This window comes from Prionailurus viverrinus, chromosome C2, assembly GCF_022837055.1.
Source record: "Prionailurus viverrinus isolate Anna chromosome C2, UM_Priviv_1.0, whole genome shotgun sequence".
NCBI classification, from domain to species: domain Eukaryota; kingdom Metazoa; phylum Chordata; class Mammalia; order Carnivora; family Felidae; genus Prionailurus; species Prionailurus viverrinus.
In genome coordinates this window covers 8,945,442-8,967,090 of record NC_062569.1, presented here as the reverse complement: position 1 = coordinate 8,967,090, position 21,649 = coordinate 8,945,442, and the positions used below count along the sequence as shown (strand labels likewise).

Sequence of the window (21,649 nt, the reverse complement as noted above, 5' to 3'; positions counted from 1 at the left end):
AAGCCATTTGGGCCCGGAGTTTTCTTTGTCAGAAGGTCCTTAACCATAAATTCATTTCATCTAATGGACAAATTGCTATCAAGATTATTTTGTCCTATGAGCTCTAGTTGCTTTGGATTTGTGTGATTTTTATTTATAATGTCCCCTCAACTTAAGGAATCTACTGGTATCCACTTCAGTTGCCCTCCCTGTGCTTAGGCCTGGAAACCTCTCAGGTCTCTAACCTGTGACAAGAGTGGAGCTCCCCTCACTTGTTTTCCATCCTTTGGGCATCACTTTCCTGCTTTGTCTGATGTCTTGTGTCTGAAAAACCATTGTTTCATGTATCTGTCTTCTAGTTTGTTATTGTAGGCAGTCGGGTATATCCTTTCCCTGTTATTCTAGGAAAGATGAGAGGATTTGTATACCTTCAATCTTTGTGTGGGGGGGGGCACCGAAAATACCCCACAAACATTATGAGATTTACAATTATCCAAGAAAGAAGCCATCTCAAAAATGTTGCTTATAAACAGTCTCCAGTTACTTGAACAATGAAGCAAAATTAGCTGGAAAATGAAGAAACGTTAAAGTGGATCGAAATAGAAGTCTGAACACCTGTGCCTATCTCACCAACTATGCACAATCTATAAAAAGAGAGAAAAGATTAAATATATCTTAAAATTTGGGGAGAAAAGAAAGAGATGCTGTTGATGGAAAAGAAATCTTGTGCAATTACTAGATGATAGAAAGCAGATGGGAATGAATTGAAATAGTTAAGAAACCTATTACCCACAACATACATAGGAGAAAACTAACCAGAAGGTAGGAACAGATGCAGAAGATCTATAAACTCAGAGTGAGGTGAAAAACTGATAGAGGCCCTGAGGCATTTCCCAGGCTAATTGAAGATTAACATTTAGAACAGGAAGACCAATCAGTCTCCCCACCTCATCCATTTTGCTCTGCTTTATTCCAGCATAATAAGTCAAGAACTGCACTATAAAGAGGATGAACTGTCTATCTGAGGTGATTTCTACTATGGGGTTAGGGCCTAGGAAGAAGCATTGTAGAATTTGAGGAAACCATAGAACACAGACAGGGGAAGCCAGTTGAAGAAACAGATATACACAAATGCAGAGGAAATCCATACCATCTGCCTATAATAATCTGCCCGATCTTTCATTCATAAAATAGAAAACCAAAGACTGCTAGACATTTGGGGAAGCGTAACAGCAAGGAGCAGAAAAAACAAGGTGAATAAACAGCACAGAAGGAACAAAGTTGATAGGAAGTGTTATGATGAATTGTGTCCCCCACAAAAATAATATGAAGTCCCAATTCTTGGTACCTGAGAATTTGCCTTATTTGGAAATAGTGTTGTTCCAGATATAATTAGCTAAGATAAGGTCATTCTCAAGTGGACTGGGCCCCTAATCCAATATGGCTGGTGTCCTTTTAAGAAGACAACTATGTGAAGACAGACATGCTGGGAGAATGTCCCATGATGACAAAGGCAGAGATTGGAATTATGTAGCTACAAGTGAAGGAATACCAATAATCGCCAGAAGGTATGAAGAAGCAAGGGCACATTCTGCTAGAGGTTTCAGAGTGAGCATGGCCCTGACCTTTGCTTTCAGACCTCTAGCTTCCAGAACTGTGAGACAACAAATTTCCATTGTTTATGCCACCTGTTTGTGGTACTTTGTTATGGTCCCTTAGGAAACTACTACTGGGAATTGAAGTTCTCTTTTACTCCCATAAAATGAATGTTAAAGTAACCCACAAAAAGGTTTTTAAAAAGAAGCAAATCAAGAATAACAAGATATAAGAAATATACAGAAGACAAATAATAAAATCACGTATTACACTTAAACCCTAATATCTTAATATTTACCTTAAATATAAATGGTCTAAGTGCACCAATTAAAAGACAAAGAGAGCTAGAATGCATAACAAAACATAATCTGACAATATGTTGCCTATAAAAAACTCACTTCAAATATAATATAGGCAGGTTAAAAGTAAAAGTTTGAGAAGTATGTACCATGCAAATATTAATTTAAAAAAAGCAGGACTGGCTGTCTTAATATCAGATAAAGTAGACTTCTGAGTAAGAAAAATTACTAGAAGGACGCCTGGGTGGCTCAATTGGTTAAGCATCTGACATGATTTTGGTCCAGGCCATGATCTCATGGCTGTGGGATCAAGCCCCGCATCAGACTCCATGCTGAAGTGGAGCCTGCTTAGAATTCTCTCTCTTCCCTTCTCTCTCTCTACCTCTCCCCCATTTGAGCTCTCTCTCTCTCTTTCAAAATAAACAAGCAAACAAACATTTTAAAAAAGAAAAATTACTAGAGACAGGGATATTGCATAATGATAAAATGGGCAATCCCACTGAGGTGACAACCATTTTAAATGTGTATAAAATAGGACCTCAAAATACATGAAGCAGAAAAATAATAGAGCTTAAGATAATAAAAGAATACATAGACTCAAGACTGTAGTGGATTTCAAAACCCCAGTCTCCAGCAATTAATGGAGGAACTAGACAGGAAATCATCAAGAATACAGAAAAATGGAATAACACAATCAACCAACAGGATATGATTGGCACATATAGAACACCCTACCCAACAACAGCAGAATACATCATTTTAACAAGTACCCATGGAACACTCACAGACCCTGGGCCATAAAATAAACCTAAACAAATGTAAAATAAATTAAGCTAATACAGAATGGGTTCTCTGACCACAGTGTAATCAAACTAGAAGTCCATAATTAAAAGACCGTAGGAAAATTTCCAACACTTGAAAAGAAAATACACTTTAAATAATTCATGGGTCTAAAAGGTTGCAAGGGAAATTTTTTAAATGCATAGAACTGAATGAAAAAGAAAAGCTTTCAAAATATGTAGGATGCAGCTAAAGCCCCACTGAGAGGAAAATTTATAGTAACAAAAGCCTACATCAGAAAAGGAGAAAGATCTTAAGTCAACAATCTGAGTTTCTACCTCCAGAAACTAGGAAAAGAACAGCATAATGAACCGAAAGCAAGCAAAAAGGAAGAAATAGTAAGGATTAAACCAGAAAGTAGTGAAGTTAAAAACAGGAAAACAATACAAAAAAAAAATCAATGAAACAAAAACCTGACACTTAAAAAAAAATCAACAAAATTGAAAAATCTTTAGCAAACTGACAAAAATTAAAAAGAGACAAAATTACCTATATGAGGAATGAAACAGGAAATGTTAGTATAGATCTGCAGCCATTAAAAGGATAATAGCAGAATATTCTGAATAATTTTATGCTCATAAATTCAATAACTAGAAGAAATGGACAGATTCTCTAAAATGTACTGAAGCTAAACTAAGATAAACACCTTAATAGTCCTATAATCACTAAAGAAATTGAATTTGTAATTTAAAACTTCATAAAAAGCAATCTCCTGGCCTAGATGATTTCACTGGAGAATTCTATCAAACATTTAAAGAATTTTTAATCCCAATTTTAAGAAGAGTTTTATGAAGATTATATTACCTTGACACTAAACTAAAAAAAAAACAAAACAAAACTACAAAAACAAAATGAAACCATAAAAACAAAAAATAACCCAAACTTATAATATCTCTTTTAATCTTAGGTATAACCGTTTTCAACAAAATATTAGCAAACTGGATGTACCAATTTATAAAAAGAATTAATACTGTGACCAAGCAAGATTTATTACATTTACAAAGGTTATTCCATGTGCAGAAATCAGTGTATTCTACCATATATAAACAAGCTAAAGAAGAAATAACACATGATCATATCAATTATTACAAAAAAAAGGTATTTGGCAAAATCCAGTACCCATGATCAAAGTTCTCATCATACTAGAATTAGAGGGGGAACTTCCTCAACCTGCAGCTATCATCATACTTAATGATGAAAGATGGAATCCTTTTTCCCTACAATTGATAACAAAGCAAGGGTGTCAGTCTACTCCCCCCATTTTTATTCGCCATAGTGCTGGAAATTCTAGCCAGTGCACTAAGACAAGAAAAATAAATAAATAAAAGCATACTGTTGGGAAGGGAAGAGCTAAAACTATCCTATTTGCACGTGACACAATGTAGAAAATTCAAAGGGATCTATAAAAACACTCTTAGAATTAATAAGTGAGTTCAGCAAGGTTGTAGAATCCAAGATCAACAAACAAAATTCAGTTGTATTTCTATACTGGCAATGAACATGTGGAAACCTTAAAATCACTATTTATAGTTTGCAAAAAAAAATTAAATGCTGACATATAAATATGACAAAACGTGTATCCTCAACATTACAAAATTGTTGTGAAAGAAATCAAAGAAGACATGCATAAATGGGGAGATACCACATATACCTGCATTGGAAGACTCAACAGACTAAAAATGCCAATTCTCCCTCATTTTTTGGAGCATTTTAAGGCAATTCCTGTTAAAATTGCAATGAAGTTTTTAATAAATAGACAAGCCTATTCTAAAATTTATATGGAAAAACATGGGGTGCCTGGGTGTCCATTCATCCAGGTTGAGTGTCCAACTCTTGGTTTTGTCTCAGGTCATGATCTCATGGTTCATCAGTTCAAGCCCCACATCGGGCTCCACACTGACAGTGGGGAGGCTGCTCAGGGTGTTCTCTCTCTCTCTCTCTCTCTCTCTCTCTCTCTCTCTCTCTCTCCTTCTCTGCTCCTCCCCTGCTCCTCCCCTGCTTTCTCTCTCTCTCTCTCTCTCTCTCAAAATTAAAAAAATAAGTAAAATGTATATAGAAAGACAATAGGCCGTAGGATAGCAAAAATAATTTGAAAAAAAAATTGGAGTTAGAGAAAACACTCTACCTGGTGTTGATGTATTATTTAGCTACAGTAACAAGACAGTGTGTTATTGGGGGAGAGATAGACACCTAGATCAATGGAACAGAATAAAGAACTCAGAGATAAGCTCACACAAATATGCCCAGCTGACTTTTAACAAAAGATGTGAAAACAATTCAATGGAGGAACAAATCTTTAAGAACGATGCTGGAGCAGTTGTACAGTTGGTGGCAACAATGAATGCATGCATGCATGAATGAATGAATGAATGGAAGAACCTCTACCTAAACCTCATAGCTTATACAAAAAATTAATTTAAATGTAGATTTCAAAACTTTCAGGAGAAAATCTTCAGGACTGAGGGCTAGGCAAAGAGTTTTTCAAGTAATTGACACCAAAAGCACAATCCCAATGAAATAAAACCACAAGTTGCAGGAATCAAAATTAAAATTTTCTTTCTGCAAATGAGTGAAGTGCATGAAAAGACAAGCTACAAACTGGGAAATTGGTGGAAATATGTATGAAATCTCTCTGTATTTTTTCTTACAGCTGCATATGAACCTACAAATATCTCAAAATAAAGGTTTAATTCCCATGCAAAAGAATGAAGTTGAACCCCCGATAACACCATACACAAAATTCACTCAAAATGGATCAAAGACCTAAATGTAAAAGTTAAAACTGTAATATTCTTACAAGAAAAAATAAATGTAAGAGCTACAGCTATAAAAATTCTTAGATGCATTTCTCAGGACATTGGAATAAGTAATGGTTTCTTAGGTATGATACCAAAATCACAAAGAATAAAAAAATAGATGAATTTGGATTCATCAAAATTAAAAAAAAATATTTTGTGTTCTAAAGGATACTATCAAGAAGATGAAAAGACAACCCACAGAATAGGAAAAACATTGTTTAATCTAAAGGAGTTGTATTTAAAATATATATACTTAGTCTCTATCATAAAATGGGAGATCCCATGTCAAAGATGGGAAAAGGATCTGAACAGATATTTCTCCAGAGAAGATGTACAAATGGCCAATAAGCACATGAAAAGATGCTCCACATCATTAGTCATTAAGGAAGTACAAGTGAAAACCGCAGTGGGTTACCACTCTACACCTACTGGGAAGGCTGATATTAAAAATACAGATAATAGGAAGTTTTGGTGAGGACGTAGAGAAACTGGAACCCTCCTGCATTTCTGGTGCTCATGGCAGCTTCAGAAAACAGTCTGGAAGTTCCCCGAAAGGTTTAAACATGGAGTTCTCCTATGACCCCGCAGTCACTTCTAGGTATTCACCCAAGAGAAATGAAAACCCTGTGTCTGCGTAAAAACTTACACCCAAATGTTCACAACAGTATTCTTCATAACAGCCAGAAAGTGAAAACAACTCAAATGTCCATCAACTGATGAATGGATAAACAAAATGGGGTACATCCACGCAACAGGATATTTTTATAAATAAAAAGAAATGCAATTCTGATACATGCTGCAGCAGGGATGAATCTTGAAAACATTACGGTAGGTAAGAGAAGCCAGTCACAAAGGATCGCATTCTGTGCGATTTCATGTGTCTGAAATGTTCAGAGGAGATAAATCCGGAGAGACAGAAAGCGGATTAGCCCTGGGCAGGGGCACTGGGCAGTGGGGAGGAGGAGAGGAGGGCGGGGTGACTGCCACATGGTCTGGGGTTTATTTTGGGGGTAATGGAAAAATTCTAAAGTTGACTATGGTGATGGTTGCACAATATACTAAAAATCCCTGAATTGTGCATGTTAAATGAATTACACGGCCCAGGAATTATATCTCAAGCTCTTACAAATAAAATAAAACTTTAAAAATGAAAAGGTTATAGTTCTTTGGAGTATGATTGTTATTTCATATTATACCTTTCTTTTTTTTTTTTAATTTTTTTTTTTTAATGTTTATTTGTTTGTGAGACAGAGAGAGACAGAACATGAAGGGGGGAGGGTCAGAGAGAGGGAGACACAGAATCCGAAACAGGCTCTGGGCTCTGAGCTATGAGCACAGAGCCCAACATGGGGCTCGAACTCACAGACCGTGAGATCATGACCTGAGCCGAAGTCGGACGCTTAACCGACTGAGCCACCCAGGCGCCCCACATATTATGCCTTTCAATGCATAACAGAAACCGTGCTTTCTGTCCCACCTGTTCAGTCAATAATTCAGACACGGACAAATTCAGAATGTTCCTAAATATCTTCTAGGAAGTAGATTTTTCCTAAACAAGTTGGTAACAAACAAGAATGTGTGGGCAGTGCTTCTGAAAACCCAAGCTGTCTCCATTTCCGCAGACACACAACGCTGTATGTATATATTCACATATTAGGAATGCATTTAAATTTTTGTTGGTCCTCAGCTTGTTACTGGCGGTCTTTATTACGGTTTAAAGAGAGGACCGTGAGACTTTCTTCTGATTTGGTGCTATTAGCCTTGAGTTACTGTATGCATTTTGAAAAAGATACTAAAAAAAAACAACAACATTCAATTAGTCAATCTGTACGCTCACTCAGACTGATGTTCTCCCAATGAAGCCAAATTTTCCTGTGTTTCTTGAGGAATATCAACTGACTTTGATTAACTGACAGAGTCCTGTTGGTTAATTTGCAGCTTCCAAGCGAGGATCCTGAAATTTTTGAAGTTTCATCCAAGTGTCTGTCTATGCTGGTTCAGCTGTATGGAGGGGAAAACCCAGACAGCCTGTGTCCTGAAAATGCAGAGAACTTTGCTGATGTACTGACGTCTAAGGAGGACCCAAAAGAGCGGAAGCTTCTGTTGAAGATTCTCCGAAGAATGGTGAGTCCACACAGAAACTGGGGCCGGGGTTGATGGCTGCAGTGGCATCTGATGGAAGACAGTGGTCATTTTCCTGGACCTGATGTCAGTAAAAGAATTCCCACTTACCTTTCTCTGCGGTCACCTCTTGTCAACGTTGATCACGTTCTGCCTGTCTATCTTGCATACATGTATATATTGTTTTCTGAACTATTGATAAGAATGAGTTAGAGACGTTGTGCCTTCTCCCCCCCTTAAGGCATTAAATACACATTTTCTAACAAAATGAATGTTCTTTTAACCACGGTACTCAAAATCAAGAAATTTAACATTGATACAGTTCTTTCACTGTTGTACTGTCCGTATTCCAATTCTTGTCAGTTGCCCCAATAATGCCTTTTATATAGCTTTTTTTTTTTTCCTGACATAAGATCCAGTCCAGAATCACATATGTCGGTAGACATTTGTCTCTAATCTGGAATAGACCTGCAGCCTTTCTTTATGTTCCATGACATTTTTTTAAGTTTAGTTTTTTTATTTTGAGAGAGAGAGAGAGAGAAAGCGCAAGATGGGGAGAGGCAGAGATAAAGGGAGAGAGAGAGAATCCAAAGCAGGCTCTGCACTGTCAGCGTGGAGCCCGATGTGGGACTTGAACCCATGAACCATGAGATCATGACCTGAGCCAAAATCACAAGCTGGATGTTTAACCAACGGAGCCACCCGGGGGCCCCTGTGTGACATTTTTGAAGAGTATAGGCTGGGTATTTTGTAGACTCTTATCCAGTTTGGGTCTGTGTGATGTTTTCTGATGATTAGATTCAGGAAAACCCCAGAAGGGTTATCATGCCTTTCTCATTTCCCTCCATCTCAAGGCTCACGATCTCTGTTTGCCCCTTCACTGGTGATGCTGATTTTGGTCACTGGGTTTAGTCAGTGGTAGCCATTATTTTTAATGTAAAGGTTTAAGATGGGGATTTTCTAACATCCAGCATTTCTAACTCCTGGTATTCTACCTTAAGGAAAAATTTCCCTTTTGCCCCATTTGTTTTGTTTTCTATTTTACAAATGTATATAGCTGATGTTTGTTTGAAAATACTTTTGACGACTGACTCCTTTTCTTTTTACGGTAAATATTCTGCTGGCTGGGAAAGCCATTATATATAGTAGCTATTGTTGAAATTAAGGGTGGAGTGGAGGCCTTCTTCATCTGTGTCATGTTCTGGCTTGTCAATCTGTGTTCACCTCTAGACCCACTTATCTTGAGGGGTCCATTGGGAGCGAAGTCTGTGGATGCTACAGAGACTTAGGTTCAAGACAACTTCTGTGCCAATTCGATAGCTAGCTGTAGTGAATGACCCAGCCGAATCTGCAGGGCAGGTTATGGGTGACAGATTAGAAGGGAGATAGACATTTACCCTAAGATTATTTCTTTACTGTTTCTGACACGGCCAGTTAGATTCCGTCTGTGGAAGAAAAGTGGAATCTGAGTGACTTTGACCGTGTATGTGAAAACAGAAGTCATTTCTGGTGCTGTTCTTGCCTTTTCTTTTTTAATTGTGGTAAATATATGTAATACATATGTATCTATAAAACATAAAATTCACCATCTCAACCAGTTCGGTTGCACCGTTCGTTCAGTGGTGTAATGTGCATCCCAGTTTCTGTCTCTGTCTATTCCAGGTCCCTTATATGATACGAGCAAAATCCTACAGTGTTTGCCCCTTGATGTCTGGCTCATTTCACTTCGTGTGTAATGTCCTCAGGGTTCGTCCATGTTGTAGCCTGCGTCAGAATTTCCTTCCTTTTTAAAGCTGAGTAATATTCTGTTTTGTATATAGACCCCATTTTGTTTATCTTTTCATCTGTTGATGGACATGTGGGTTGTTTCCACCTTTTCTGCCCCATTTATTTCTTGCCTTTTTCTATTATCAAGATAGACTCATGGATTTTTCTTTCATTCAGTTTGTTGTAATCTGCTTCCTATGATCTGGCCAGTGGGAACCTCTTCTGGATGTCTGCTGTGCCTTTCGACAAGCCCCCATCATTTTTTTTGAGCACTTTCATTTTTTTTTTTTGTAGTAACGTATGTATTCTTTTTTTTTTTTTAATTGAAGCATCGATGGACAATGTTATTACTTTCAGGCGTGCAGCACAGTGAGTGACTCAACAATTCTCCGCATCACACATGGTTCACCAGGATAAGTGTAGTTATCTGTCACCATACAAAGTTATTATAGTATTATTGGCTATATTCCCTGTGCTGTACTTTTCATTTCTGTGATGTATTTATTTTATTTATTTATATATTTATTTATTTATTTATTTGATTTTTTAATTTTAATTTTTATTTTTTTGCAACGTATCCACTTCATTTCTGGTGCAGAGAAAGACAGACGTATTTATTTTATAAATGGAAGTTGGTACGTCTTGATTATCTTTACCTATCGCGCCCATCCACCATCCCCTTCCCTCAGGCAACCACCGGGTTGTTCCCTGTGTTGATGAGTCTGTTTCTGTTTTTGTTTGTTTTGTGTCATAGATTCCACATATAAGTAAAATCATGTGGTATTCTTCTTTCTCTATCTGACTTACTTTGCTTAACATAATACTCTCTAGGTCCATCCATGCTGTTGTAAATGGCAAGATTTCATTCTTTTTTAGGGTGGAATAATATTCCATTATGTGTATATATTATATATATTTCATTGTAGATATATGTAGTGTATATACATGTATATGCACACACAAAGACACATGCACAGGCATACACACATACACACACACACACACACACACACATTTCTTCTTTATCTATTCATCTATCAATGGATACTTAGGTTGCTTCCATATCTTGCCTATTATAAATAATGCTGCAATAAACATAGGGGTGCATGTATCTTTTTCAATTAGTGTTTTCATTTTCTTTGGTTAAATACCCAGCAGTGGAATTACCTTCCCCAGGAATTACCAGACCTCTACACTGTTTTCCATAGTGGCTGCACCAATTTACATCCACACCAGTAGAGCACAAGCGTTTCCTTTTCTCTTCATCCTCACCAAAACTTGTTATTTTCTTTTTGATTCTAGCCATTGTGACAGATGTGAGATGATCTTTCATGGTGATTTGACTTGCATTTTCCTGCCGATTAGTGATGTAGAGCATCTTTTCGTATGTCTATTGGCCATCTGTATGCGTTCCTTGGGAAAATGTCCGTTCAGGTCCTTTGCCCATTTTTTAATCAAATTGTTTGAGTTGTATGAGGTCTTTATGTATTTTGGTTATTAACCTCTTATGGAATATATCATTTCCAAATATCTTCTGTCTTTTGGTAGATTCCCTTTATGTTTTTTGTTGATTGTTTCCTTTGCTGTGCAGAAGCTTTCTAGTTTGATGTAGTCCTAATAGTTTATTTTTGCTTTTGTTTCCCTTGCCTGAGGAGACATATCTAGAAAAAGATTTCCATGGCTGATGTCAGAGACGTTATTACCTGTGCTCTCTTCTAAGATTTTAATGGTTTCGGGTCTCACAGTAGGTCTATGATCCATTTTGAGTTTATTTTTTGTGTATAAAGATACCATTGTATCTTCATCGTGTTATATAGTGTCTGACCCGTAAAGGATTCTCAGCAGATGTTTATAGTTCTGTACTCGTCCCTGTGTTAAGAACTTTTGGTACGTTGTCTCATTTAACAGAAGCCCTAGAAACCAGCCCCAGGGATCACTCCCGTTTTACAGGTTAAAAACTAAGACTCAGAGAACTTGAGTAATAATGTCCCCATGGCCACCAACTAGGAGATGGCCGAGCTCCCATCAGCCCCAGTTGGATTGCTCCTCGCCCGTGCCCTTTCCAAGCCTCCCTGCCGGTGCTCTGCCCAGTACTGACATGGACTCTGTGGGCGTTCATCAAGCTGACTTTGACCAAATTTTGATCTACAAAGCACCTGAGAGATTTATGCTTTCATTCATAGAACAATAAGTAATAAAATTCTTCCTACGTGCAAGCAGGGCACCGAGGATACTAAGATAGTAAAACATTTTCCTGCTCCCTATTCTCAAGGGTCTCTAACTAGAGAGACAGAAAAACACCCGGCTTCATTGCAATGCAGTCAGCGCTGCAGTGGAGAGGGCAGCAAAGTTCCACAGGGACCATCCCTTTAGGGATGAAGTTGGCAAGGACATGACGTTCGAGCTGAATGTAGAGGAAAGAAAGAAGCACATCCTGAGCACAGAATCTGAAATTTATGAAGTTAGAATGGGAGACATAAGAAAAGGGCCAGGAAAGACCAGACAGTTCCAGGAGCAATTTTAGTAGAATTTGGAGTTTGGACACTATTTTTTGGAAGTAGGAAATTCTGGCCTCTGAAACAAAAGGGCACTGGCAGCATCTAATTGAATTACAGTGATCTGAACTGGGAAATAAAGCTTTATCATAGTAGCTGGCATATAATAGATATTTAATAAGTAAGTATCCACTGAGCTGAGTAAGAAATGTCTATAAAATCTCTGCTTTTGTTATTGGCAGATTTTAGCTTTTGCTGTTCAGTGTGTATTGTGAGCTCATTATAGTGCTTTATAGGTGCGTGGGTCAGACTGAGAGGGACCTCAGAAGGCATTTAGTTAGCCCAAAGTCTGATGTTCCAGTCTCCTCCATGGTATCCCTGCCAAGTTTCTGAGGAGTGGATGAGGTTGTATAGACGGATGCGTAGAGGACAGGAACTCAAAAGACAGAGGATTGTAAGCAAAGATTCCTTGTGGCTTTATGGAGGCCAGTGTCTCAGGCTCACCTCAGCTCACAGTACTGAAGGAACCAGATTTGACAGAGAAGCAGGGATCATTCTAGGCGTACTACCTGGTGTCAGTATTTGGATTAAGGAGGCCTGACTGGTGTAGCCTCCTGACTGTAAGAAGTTAAGAGGGAAAAGAAGCTCCCGAGGACCTTCCTCCAAGGATATTCACTAAGGCACACTCCCTCTAGGGACACTTCCCTGTGCCATGGGGCTACCACGGCATGACAGAGGAGTACCCTCTCTTCCCTGAAGCCAGGTGAGCTTGCTGGTTTCATCCGGAGAGGGTGGCCTCCAAAATACATGTGGCCGCATAGTTCACAAGACCAGGGAAGGAGCATGCCTGCGACCAGTAAACCACCGTCCTCAGAGAGCTGTCCTGGGGAATAATGTGCCACTTTCTTCCCCATGAGTCACACAAAAGGCCTGAATTCTTGAAATATCTGTGTATGGTCCCAAGCCTGTGACAATTACTTCCTAAAACCACAATTTTCAGTAACCCACTCAAGATAGAGAATGTTTAATTCGTGCTAATAGAGTTGGGATATGTTCTGCCCCTGGGGTGCTCTTCCTTATTTAGGCTGTATTTAAAACATCCAGAAGATGTTGAATAAACCTAAGAATTTAATTATCTATTGCAATTTACCAGAAAGTTGGGAGGCGTTGTAATTATACTTTGTGTTTTAGCTTTAAAAATAGGATGGACTCCTTCAAGCCACTCCCATGTTTACCTCTCCCTTAAACGTGATATCAATGGGAGTTTTCCCAGGGTAATGATTATAGATTAGCGACTTGTCTCTTAATTAAAGCTAGCTTATTTCAACACCCAAAATATTGACTACACATAAACTGCCACAGACTTGTTCTATAAAACTGGCTTCAGGGTAGACTCTTGACTACTTTATGAAAGCAGAGAAGTGATCCGTTGGAGGGGGATTGAGACCTGCTTGAGGTATCTGACTCCTGTCACCTGCCTACCTGTCTACCTGGTGTGGCAGAGGTGACAGGAGTGCAACTTGAGAGTGCTCTATGAAGATGCTTAGTGTTAAAGATTGTTACAAATATCTACGCCTTGGAGCCCCTTTTACCCTACAGCTTTCAGAAAACCTCCCTATGCTATCATTTTCCTTCCAGATTCTCATGCATGTCCCCTGGTCCTTTCATTCCGCCCTGAGAAGAGAGCTGTTCTGTCACCAAAAATCAGTGTGACTGCATTTCTTCATGTGCAGAGGCTTTAAGGCTTCGAGGAGAGCACGTAGGAAACTGGAAATTCTGCAGCCATTCTTTTTCTATTGTAGGACAAGGATGAGCTGGAGATTTAGGATCAGAAAGGACCTCATTTTTTTTTTTAAGTTTATTTATTTTGAGAGAGAGAGAAACAGACAGTGGGGGAAGGGGAAGAGAGAGAGAGAGAGAGAGAGAGAGAGAGAGAGAGAGAGAGAGAGAGACCCAAGCTAATAGCGCAGAGCTGGATGAGGGGCTCGAACTCAAAAACTGCGAAATCATGACCTGAGCCAAAACCAAGAGTCAGTTGCTCAACCAACTGAGCCGCCCAGGTGCCCCAAAGAGGGACCTCATTTCTATCAGAAAAGTAAAGAAATGCTTCTTGAGGTATAACACAAAGGCAAAATGATTCCTGTCTCCCTCCTAGCTTATTTTTCTCATGATAACATCTTCCGTTCTTGCTTTATTTTCTTTAAGGAAAAAGGGAGATTGGTGTGAAACCAGTGAAATTTTCAAGAGAAACACAATGCACCCAAATGAGGAGAAAGTAAATGTAATCATTTTTTTGTGAAATCTGGTCACTTAAGAAGGTTGTTCGGAAACTCTGAGAGAGGCTCTTCCAAGGGGGATCTTTCTCTGAATTCACACACATCCATTTGTAGTCACACTGGATAAAGCATTCTCCACCAATGATTGCCATGTGGTTGCAAAGTAATTGGGAACTCTATGAATGACTGAATTTTCTGTTTCCAACAAAGAAAAGAAATATCTTGCCTGGAATTTTTTTTAAGTCTATTTATTTATTTTTGAGGTGGGGAGGAGTTGAGAGACAGAGAGAGAGAATCCCAAGCAGACTCTGCACTGTCACTGTGGAGCCCAACATGGGTCTTGAACTCACAAACCTTGAGGTCACGACCTGAGCCGAAATCAAGAATCGACATTTAACCGACTGAGCTACCCAGGCACCACTCCTAGGATTTTTACTTAATTCCCTGAGGAAGCCTTCCTGAACTTTTAAGAAAGACGGACCCAGGAAGCAAGTGGCCAGTGGAATAGAGTCCTCGATAGCCAGTCCCTCTCAGGGTGGAGACATCTGTCTTATTGAGGGGACATGTGGCTCTTTGCCACAGATTCCTGCAGGATGTGCACGTAACACAGAAAGCTTCCTTAAAATCCACTTCGAACACGACTCATCTTCTCCCGCATTTCCTACATGCGCCTGCTCCCTCCTTCCCCCCCCCCATGTAGAGGCTCCTCAGGACTAAGCTGGTCACCTTCCCGGCTTCTTTCCCAGTCTGATGTGTGTGGACCCTGGGCACCATAATTTTCCTTCTGTTCTGACTTTTCTTCAAGAGGTCCAGCACCCCTACTCACTTCCTCAGATTCTTCTAGAGAGAAAGGAAGAAAAAAAAAAGAACTGTTCCTGACTTTCTCTAAAGAGATTGCCATTGACGATACTTTTACCCACCTTTTTATTACAAAAGTTTCAAAACCACAGAAAAGATAAACGAACTCACGTACTCGAGAATTATCAGAATTGTTACCATTTTGGCATCCTTTCTATTTCTGTGTGTCTGTGTTTTCTGAATTATGCAAATATGAAAGCATCATGACACTTGGCCCCTAGCTACAACATTATCACACCCACGAAAATAACAGCTTGTTAATATTAGTAATGTCCAGTTCATATTTGATTTTCCTACGTGTGAAACAATGGCTTTTGTACCTTTTTTTTAGAACCATATTCTAGTCAAGGCTCACATACTGAATTTAATTGTTTTCTTAGTCTCTCTCTCTCCCTTTTTTTTCCAAGTCATCTCCACCCTCCGCATGGGGCTCAAACTCGCAACCCTGAGATCAAGAGTCACGTGCTCTTCTAACGGAGCCAGCCAGGCACCCTTTAGTCTCTTTTTTTTTTTCTGGAAGAGTCTTCTGCTTTTTGTTGTTCTCCCCCTATGAAACTGACTTTTAAAGCGCCGGAGTCTGTCGTCTGGTAGAATGTCCAACATTCTGGAACATGTGATTGTTTCCTCACGACATTTTTGGTTGGAATATCTCACTGGCAATGGTCCCTCATGATGTATCCCGTAAGAAGTACACGATGCCAGGCTGCCCCACTTGTGGGCTGAGTTTGACTGCTTGGTTAAAGGGCTGTCCGCCACATCTCTCCATCTTGCAGGCATGGGCACAAAGTAATCCTCGGAGAGAGACGTTGGCACTGTGTGAGTATCTGTAGTCCTCACAGCTGTTTAAACCAAAGAGTAAGAACTGTGTAAATGGGATCATGTTCACAGAGCAAAGGAAATAGGTGATTTGTAAGCATGAGAGAGGGAACATATGAAGCATGGGAAGGACCAAAGTGCCATCCTTGGCAACAGGTAGAATATCCCTCAAAATGAGGGAAGACCTGCCAGAAATGCTGCTTCCTCCCCAATATTAATTCCCGGACAACGCACCCGGTATAAATGGTAAATCAAAAGCTAAGGGCCTTTGGAATTGTTTTATGTTCTGCCTCCTAACAACCAAGGTGGGGGGAGGGGGTGGGGGGATAAGGAAAAAGAAACAAAAAATAAAGGAGCTTACTCTGAGGGATGATTTATTAATTCAAACCTAGAATATTCCCATTTATAGGGACTTATTCTCTGGTTCAAATTATAGTGATTATGACTCACTCTGGCATTTTCCTGATTTCTAGTGATCATTCTGACCATCATCAACCCCACTGTGAAGCTGTTGCTGTGTGCAAAATGCTGCAGACTCTTGGTGGGATTTCCTTAATGACATGCTTTTAACGAAACCATCTCAAAATAACGAGCACTCAAAGTGTGTTAAGTATTAGGATGGACATGTTTGAAAAATACTTCCTTGTGGATGTGGACAGCAAAGAACATTGTTCTGGACCCTTCCCTTCTGAACGCCTGCATTAAATATTTCAAAATTTTTTATTTTTAAAATATTTTACATATAATATTCCTTTATATGATCTATATTAATTTTAAGAAATGAATTGCATCCATTGAAGGAAACAGTAGTTAACATCTACATTATATTCATAGGAATATTGGTAATATCCAGTTCATATTTGAACATATTCATAGGAATATGTTTCTTTCCTTAAAAAAAAAGATGGTTTTCAAGGTGATTCATTGTATATAACAAAGAACCAGAGGGGCGCCTGGATGGCTTAGTTGGTTAAGTGTCCCACTCTTGGTTTCAGTTCGGGTCATGATCTCCTGGCTCATGAGTTCAAGCTTTGCATCAGGCTCCATGCTGACAGTGCGGAGCCTGCCCCTCCCTCCCTCCCTCCCTCCCTCCCTCCCTCCCTCTCTCTCTCTCTCTCTCTCTCTCTCTCTCTCTCTCTCTCTCTCTCCTCCCTCCCCCTCCCCTGCTCATTCTATCTCTGTATCTCAGGTAGGTAGGTAGGTAGGTAGGTAGATAGGTAGATAGATAGAACCAGAATTTGGTTTCATGTTTTCAGTTTTTAAATAATCATAGAAAAAGCTAAAGATTAAAAACATGTTTTTCAGCTGCTATTTTAAATATCCAAGAGAGTATTTTGAAAAGCTTTTGGATAACTTGAGTTTAAAGGTATATTATGACCTCCTTTTTTTTTTTTTTTTTTTGAAGTAATTGATCAACAGAAGTACTTGACCAAGTTTAGGCATATTATTTTGTAACACAGGAGTTCCTTTTTATTCCAGAATAAGTGATATTGGAAAAATACCCACTTAATGTAAAGTCATGTAAATGAGTCACCTAACAATTGTGGGAAGTAATGATAGGCTGTATGATTGGGATTGATCACAAAAAAATAAAATGTATTAAAGTGAATTGTCTTTTGACAACATTATAAGGCATTCTTTTTTTTTAATGTTTGTTTATTTTTGAAGGAGAGAGAGAGTGTGAGTGGGGGAGGGGCAGAGAGAGAGGGAGACACAGAATCCGAAGCAGGCTCCAGGCTCTGAGCTGTCAGCCCAGAGCCCGATGCGGGGCTCAAATTCACAAACCGCAAGACCATGACCTGAGCCAAAGTTGGGCGCTTAACCAACTGAGCCACCCAGGCGCACCAACATTATAAGGCATTCTGATAAAGAGTTACTACCTAGGGTTTTGCAACACTATGCAGGAAAGGTCTTCACTAAGAGTAACCACTCAACAAGTAGGTATTAAGTGCCTACTCTGTGGCAGACAGAGTTCTAAAGGCTTGAGGACGCAGCAGGGAACAACACAGACAAAAATCCCTGCTCTGCTGGAGCTTCCTGGGAGAAGGAGATGATAACCATGTAGCTATAAATACAGCTATATTATATTTTAGGTAGTGAAAGCACTAAGAAGAAAAATATGGCAGTAAAAAAAATAAGTAGAGTGGGACATTTGCAACTTGATGTGCGCAGGGAATGTCTTCCTGAGGTGACATCTGAGTGAAAAGGAGACATGTAAGCTGTGAGGGGGGATAACAGGGAGGGGGTGTGGTGGAGGGAGGAAGTCCTTGGGGCCCTTTAAGCCTTTGGAGAGACTGGCCTTTATCCTGAGGGTTTTGAGCAGAGAGCTGGGAAGCCCCGGTTGCTGCGTTGAGAATAGTCATAAAGATTGGAGGTAAGAGGTGTCAGGACCTTACTGCAGTCCAGGGGAGTCCTGATCATGGCTTGCATTATATTTTAGACAAATTATATTTATATTTTAGACAAGTCTTGAAAGTAGAACCAAGAGTGTTTGCCAACAGATTGGATATAGGCCAAGACAAAGAGAATAGTCGAAGATGGTTCCAGTTTTGGTCTACGCCAGGCTCTAGACGGCCAGAACTCGGGGGGAGCTGGTTTGGGGAAAGAGGGGGAAATCAAAAGCTCAGTTTTGGATATTTTACATGTGAGCTGCCTGTCAGACATCCAGGTGGGAGTGTATAGTTGGCTCTTGGATCTATAGGTCTGGAATTCCAAGTAAGAGAGGTCTAGACTGGAGAGAAGAATGGTGGGAGGTGGTAACCAGAGCGTGGGATGTTTACATGTGGATTCTGGAGGGCCACAGCTAATGGTAATGACCAGGTCTAGGGTAAAACCACAGGAGTGAGTGTCTGAAGGGCGAAGGGGTCCAAGGTCATTGGGCAGAAAGCCGAAGAACTAAGAGGTGCTCGAGGGATCCTCTCTTTGAACATTGATGCTGCCAAGTGCTGTGACAGGAATGGTGTTGAGGACAAGGACAGAGAGCCAAGGACCAAGAGATCCACAGTAATTGCAACAGGGAAGAGCAGCCAATGGCATTCTCTGGTGACAGTGGATTTAAAGCTGGAGAATGGGGGAATGGAGGAGGGATGGAGAATGGTCGGCAAGTGTTGGTGAGACCCAAGGAGCCACCTCCAAGCCCAGTGGTTCAAGGGGTGTGAGAGACACCTTCAGAGGAAGCAGCCTCCTGAGGGAAAAGCCCAGTTTCAGAGCAACAAAGCGAAAAGAATATCCTGGGAAGAGACTGGAGATACAAGAGATTTTGCTGGCGACTATCCAAAGGGTGCAGTGCGCAAAGTTCAAGAGGAGGAGTGGGCAGAGAGCCCAAGAAAGGTCTGTGCGGAGCCTTTTGTGTATGATGGTCCAGGGGAAGGGGGAGACCGGGCTTTGCATAGTGACCGATGTGAACTAGAATGAAGGGCGTGAGGACATTCGTCCCGACTGTCCCAGGCAGACATGATGGGTGAGGCTGAGAGAGAGCGCCTGCGTCCCCCTGACTCCAGCCAGGACAGAGGTGACCCCACCGAGAGCGTTCCACTCATGACAGCAGAGGGCTGACGTTGCTTCTGAGTTTGCAATTCCCACCCGAGCCCTGCCGGGGTGGCCTGAAGCCTGGCCCTTCCCTCCATCACGTGGGGCTCTACCAGTGATTGTGGCCTTTTTTGTGTGCCATCTTTCACATCATCACACCTGAGTGATGGCACGTTATAATAGTCTTCACGTTCAACCTTCTCAGCACCGTCTTTGACTGGTTTAAGGTCTATTTAGGGCCTTCATCAATTTTCCGTTGCGATTCAAATTAGTGTTCCCTTTTGAAGTGCCTGTCCTGTCATCACACCTGAAGATATTTTCCCCTTCCTCAGCTGGTGCTCATCCAGGCTTTCTAGCTGTCAAACCTTCACTCTTCAAAGGCTTTGGGTGTGATTCTTCCACCCTCGCTGGCAATGATTTAACGAAATCATGAATGAAACTTAATGAAATCGCGTATCTTTCGCAAGATGTGAATTTTCATTTTGCAATTGATTTGTGTACTGCAAATATACTGACTAGGAAAAAACATTTTGCCCAGGCCCAGCGGGGCACTTCGGTACGTGCAGTGAACTTATTCCTGTCCCAAGGTTGTGTGCTTCCCAGCTCATTCAGAGTGCCTGGGGACAGGGGTTTTGAAAATACATATTCAGGTAATCAGAACCCTCTGCCACCTGTAACGACCCTTTTAACTTAGTAAATTTGATGATCCCACCTACAGTCATAGTTTGCATTAAAGAATTTGCCTTGAAAGTCCGCCATCGTAATAAGTGACCCTCCTGATCTATGTCAATAGACATTTATTCTGATATTTTAATATGTCGATTTGCAGGGCTGATGAGTAAGGCTATGTAAACGACACAGTCTCCTTCCGCTCTTTCTCCCTAGAAGCTCGGGAGATGGTTGAGGAGGTTAGTGGCCCACATGTGTGGTACAGAGAGATCAAGTCTCATTAGCATCTTAGGGTGTTCAGCCAGCGTCCCACACAAGCATCCCAGGGGTACCCGTGGGACTGTTGCTGAGACCTGCCATAACTTCTTCTGTTTTCAGGGTTGGCTTTGCCAACACCACTGCCAAAGGAAATGTTTTGGAAGCGTTCCTGAGAATTATTTCCTGTGGCATCTCGCTTTCTTGTTGCCACTCTCATGACCCTCCTTGAAGCAAATGATGATTGGGAGTCTCATTTCAAATTATCCTTGCCTCCCTTCCTGATTTACACCTAAGATGTATTTTTATCCTTTCCTCATAGACTCAAAGTTCTACACAGTGTCATTTTTTAAGATGTTAACTGCTTTTATTTACCATAAACTGATAGTATTTGCTTTCTATGAATGCTCCTAGAAACATTATAGATTTCATTAGCTGGGTGTCCAAAAGATTTAGTTTTAAGTACCACAGAAGTTTGGATGCCACTTCCTTTTTTTTTTTTTTTTTTATTCTTTCATTATTGTGTCAAGAAACTAAACCTGTTTATAAACTCCACATGGACCTTTTGTGTAATGGTTATGAGCAGGTTTTAATGAAATTTGAGAGTGTCTCTAGAGATCACAGATACTGGGGCCTTTAACATTGCACCGTTGCTTAGCAACCTGGAAGTCATTACATTTCCAGGCTCTGTAATAACATGATATACTTTTCTTTGCCAGTCCCTGATGAAAATGTAAGGGAAATAATCCCTTTCTAAAGGTTGCACTCTGTGAGTGGGCAGCAAAACAGAATTTTTTTTTTCTCTTCTCCTGATCCGGGCAGGTTTTAATTCAGTGCACAAGTATTGTTTTCCGAATGTTGCATGTGACAGAATGAAATAGATTCTACGATGATATTCTTAAAAGGAAGATCTGTTCTGAAATAAGGATTGTAAATTCCATATACATTACTAACATACGTGTGTACCTTCACCGTGTTGAGAAGATCAGCCTCATTAGTTGACTTCCAGTTAATGCAAGGATGTCTGTTTATTACTAGTTAATTTATTCTGTCCAGGTATTTGCAGGTATGAGGCTTTCAGAGTATAGTAAAACCCTATGTTTAAGGGGGGAAGTTTGATTTATCGACAGTCTCTGAAAAGGTATTTTGTCATTTTTCTAAAGCAGTATTGTTTATATCGTTAAAGAATAGACAGTTTGTGTTTGAGGTGCATAGCAGGATTGCGGACGATAACCAAAAAGTAGAAACAACTTAAATGTCCATCAACTGATGAGTGGATGAATAAAGTGTGATATATCCATGCAGTGGCATATTATCCAGTCATGAAAGGGAATGAAGTACTGACACATGGT

General features: G+C 40.1%; 1 protein-coding gene across 4 annotated transcripts in view; it reads left to right on the top strand.

Moving 5' to 3' along the window:
• ULK4 (unc-51 like kinase 4) overlaps window positions 1–21,649 on the top strand; it is a 582,128-nt gene that overhangs the window by 454,202 nt on the left and 106,277 nt on the right. For all 4 annotated transcript variants that reach the window (XM_047874598.1, XM_047874600.1, XM_047874597.1 and 1 more), the window contains one exon: window positions 7,451–7,636. In XM_047874598.1, coding sequence (XP_047730554.1) covers window positions 7,451–7,636 — 186 coding nt within the window. The remainder of the gene's footprint in view (window positions 1–7,450; window positions 7,637–21,649) is intronic.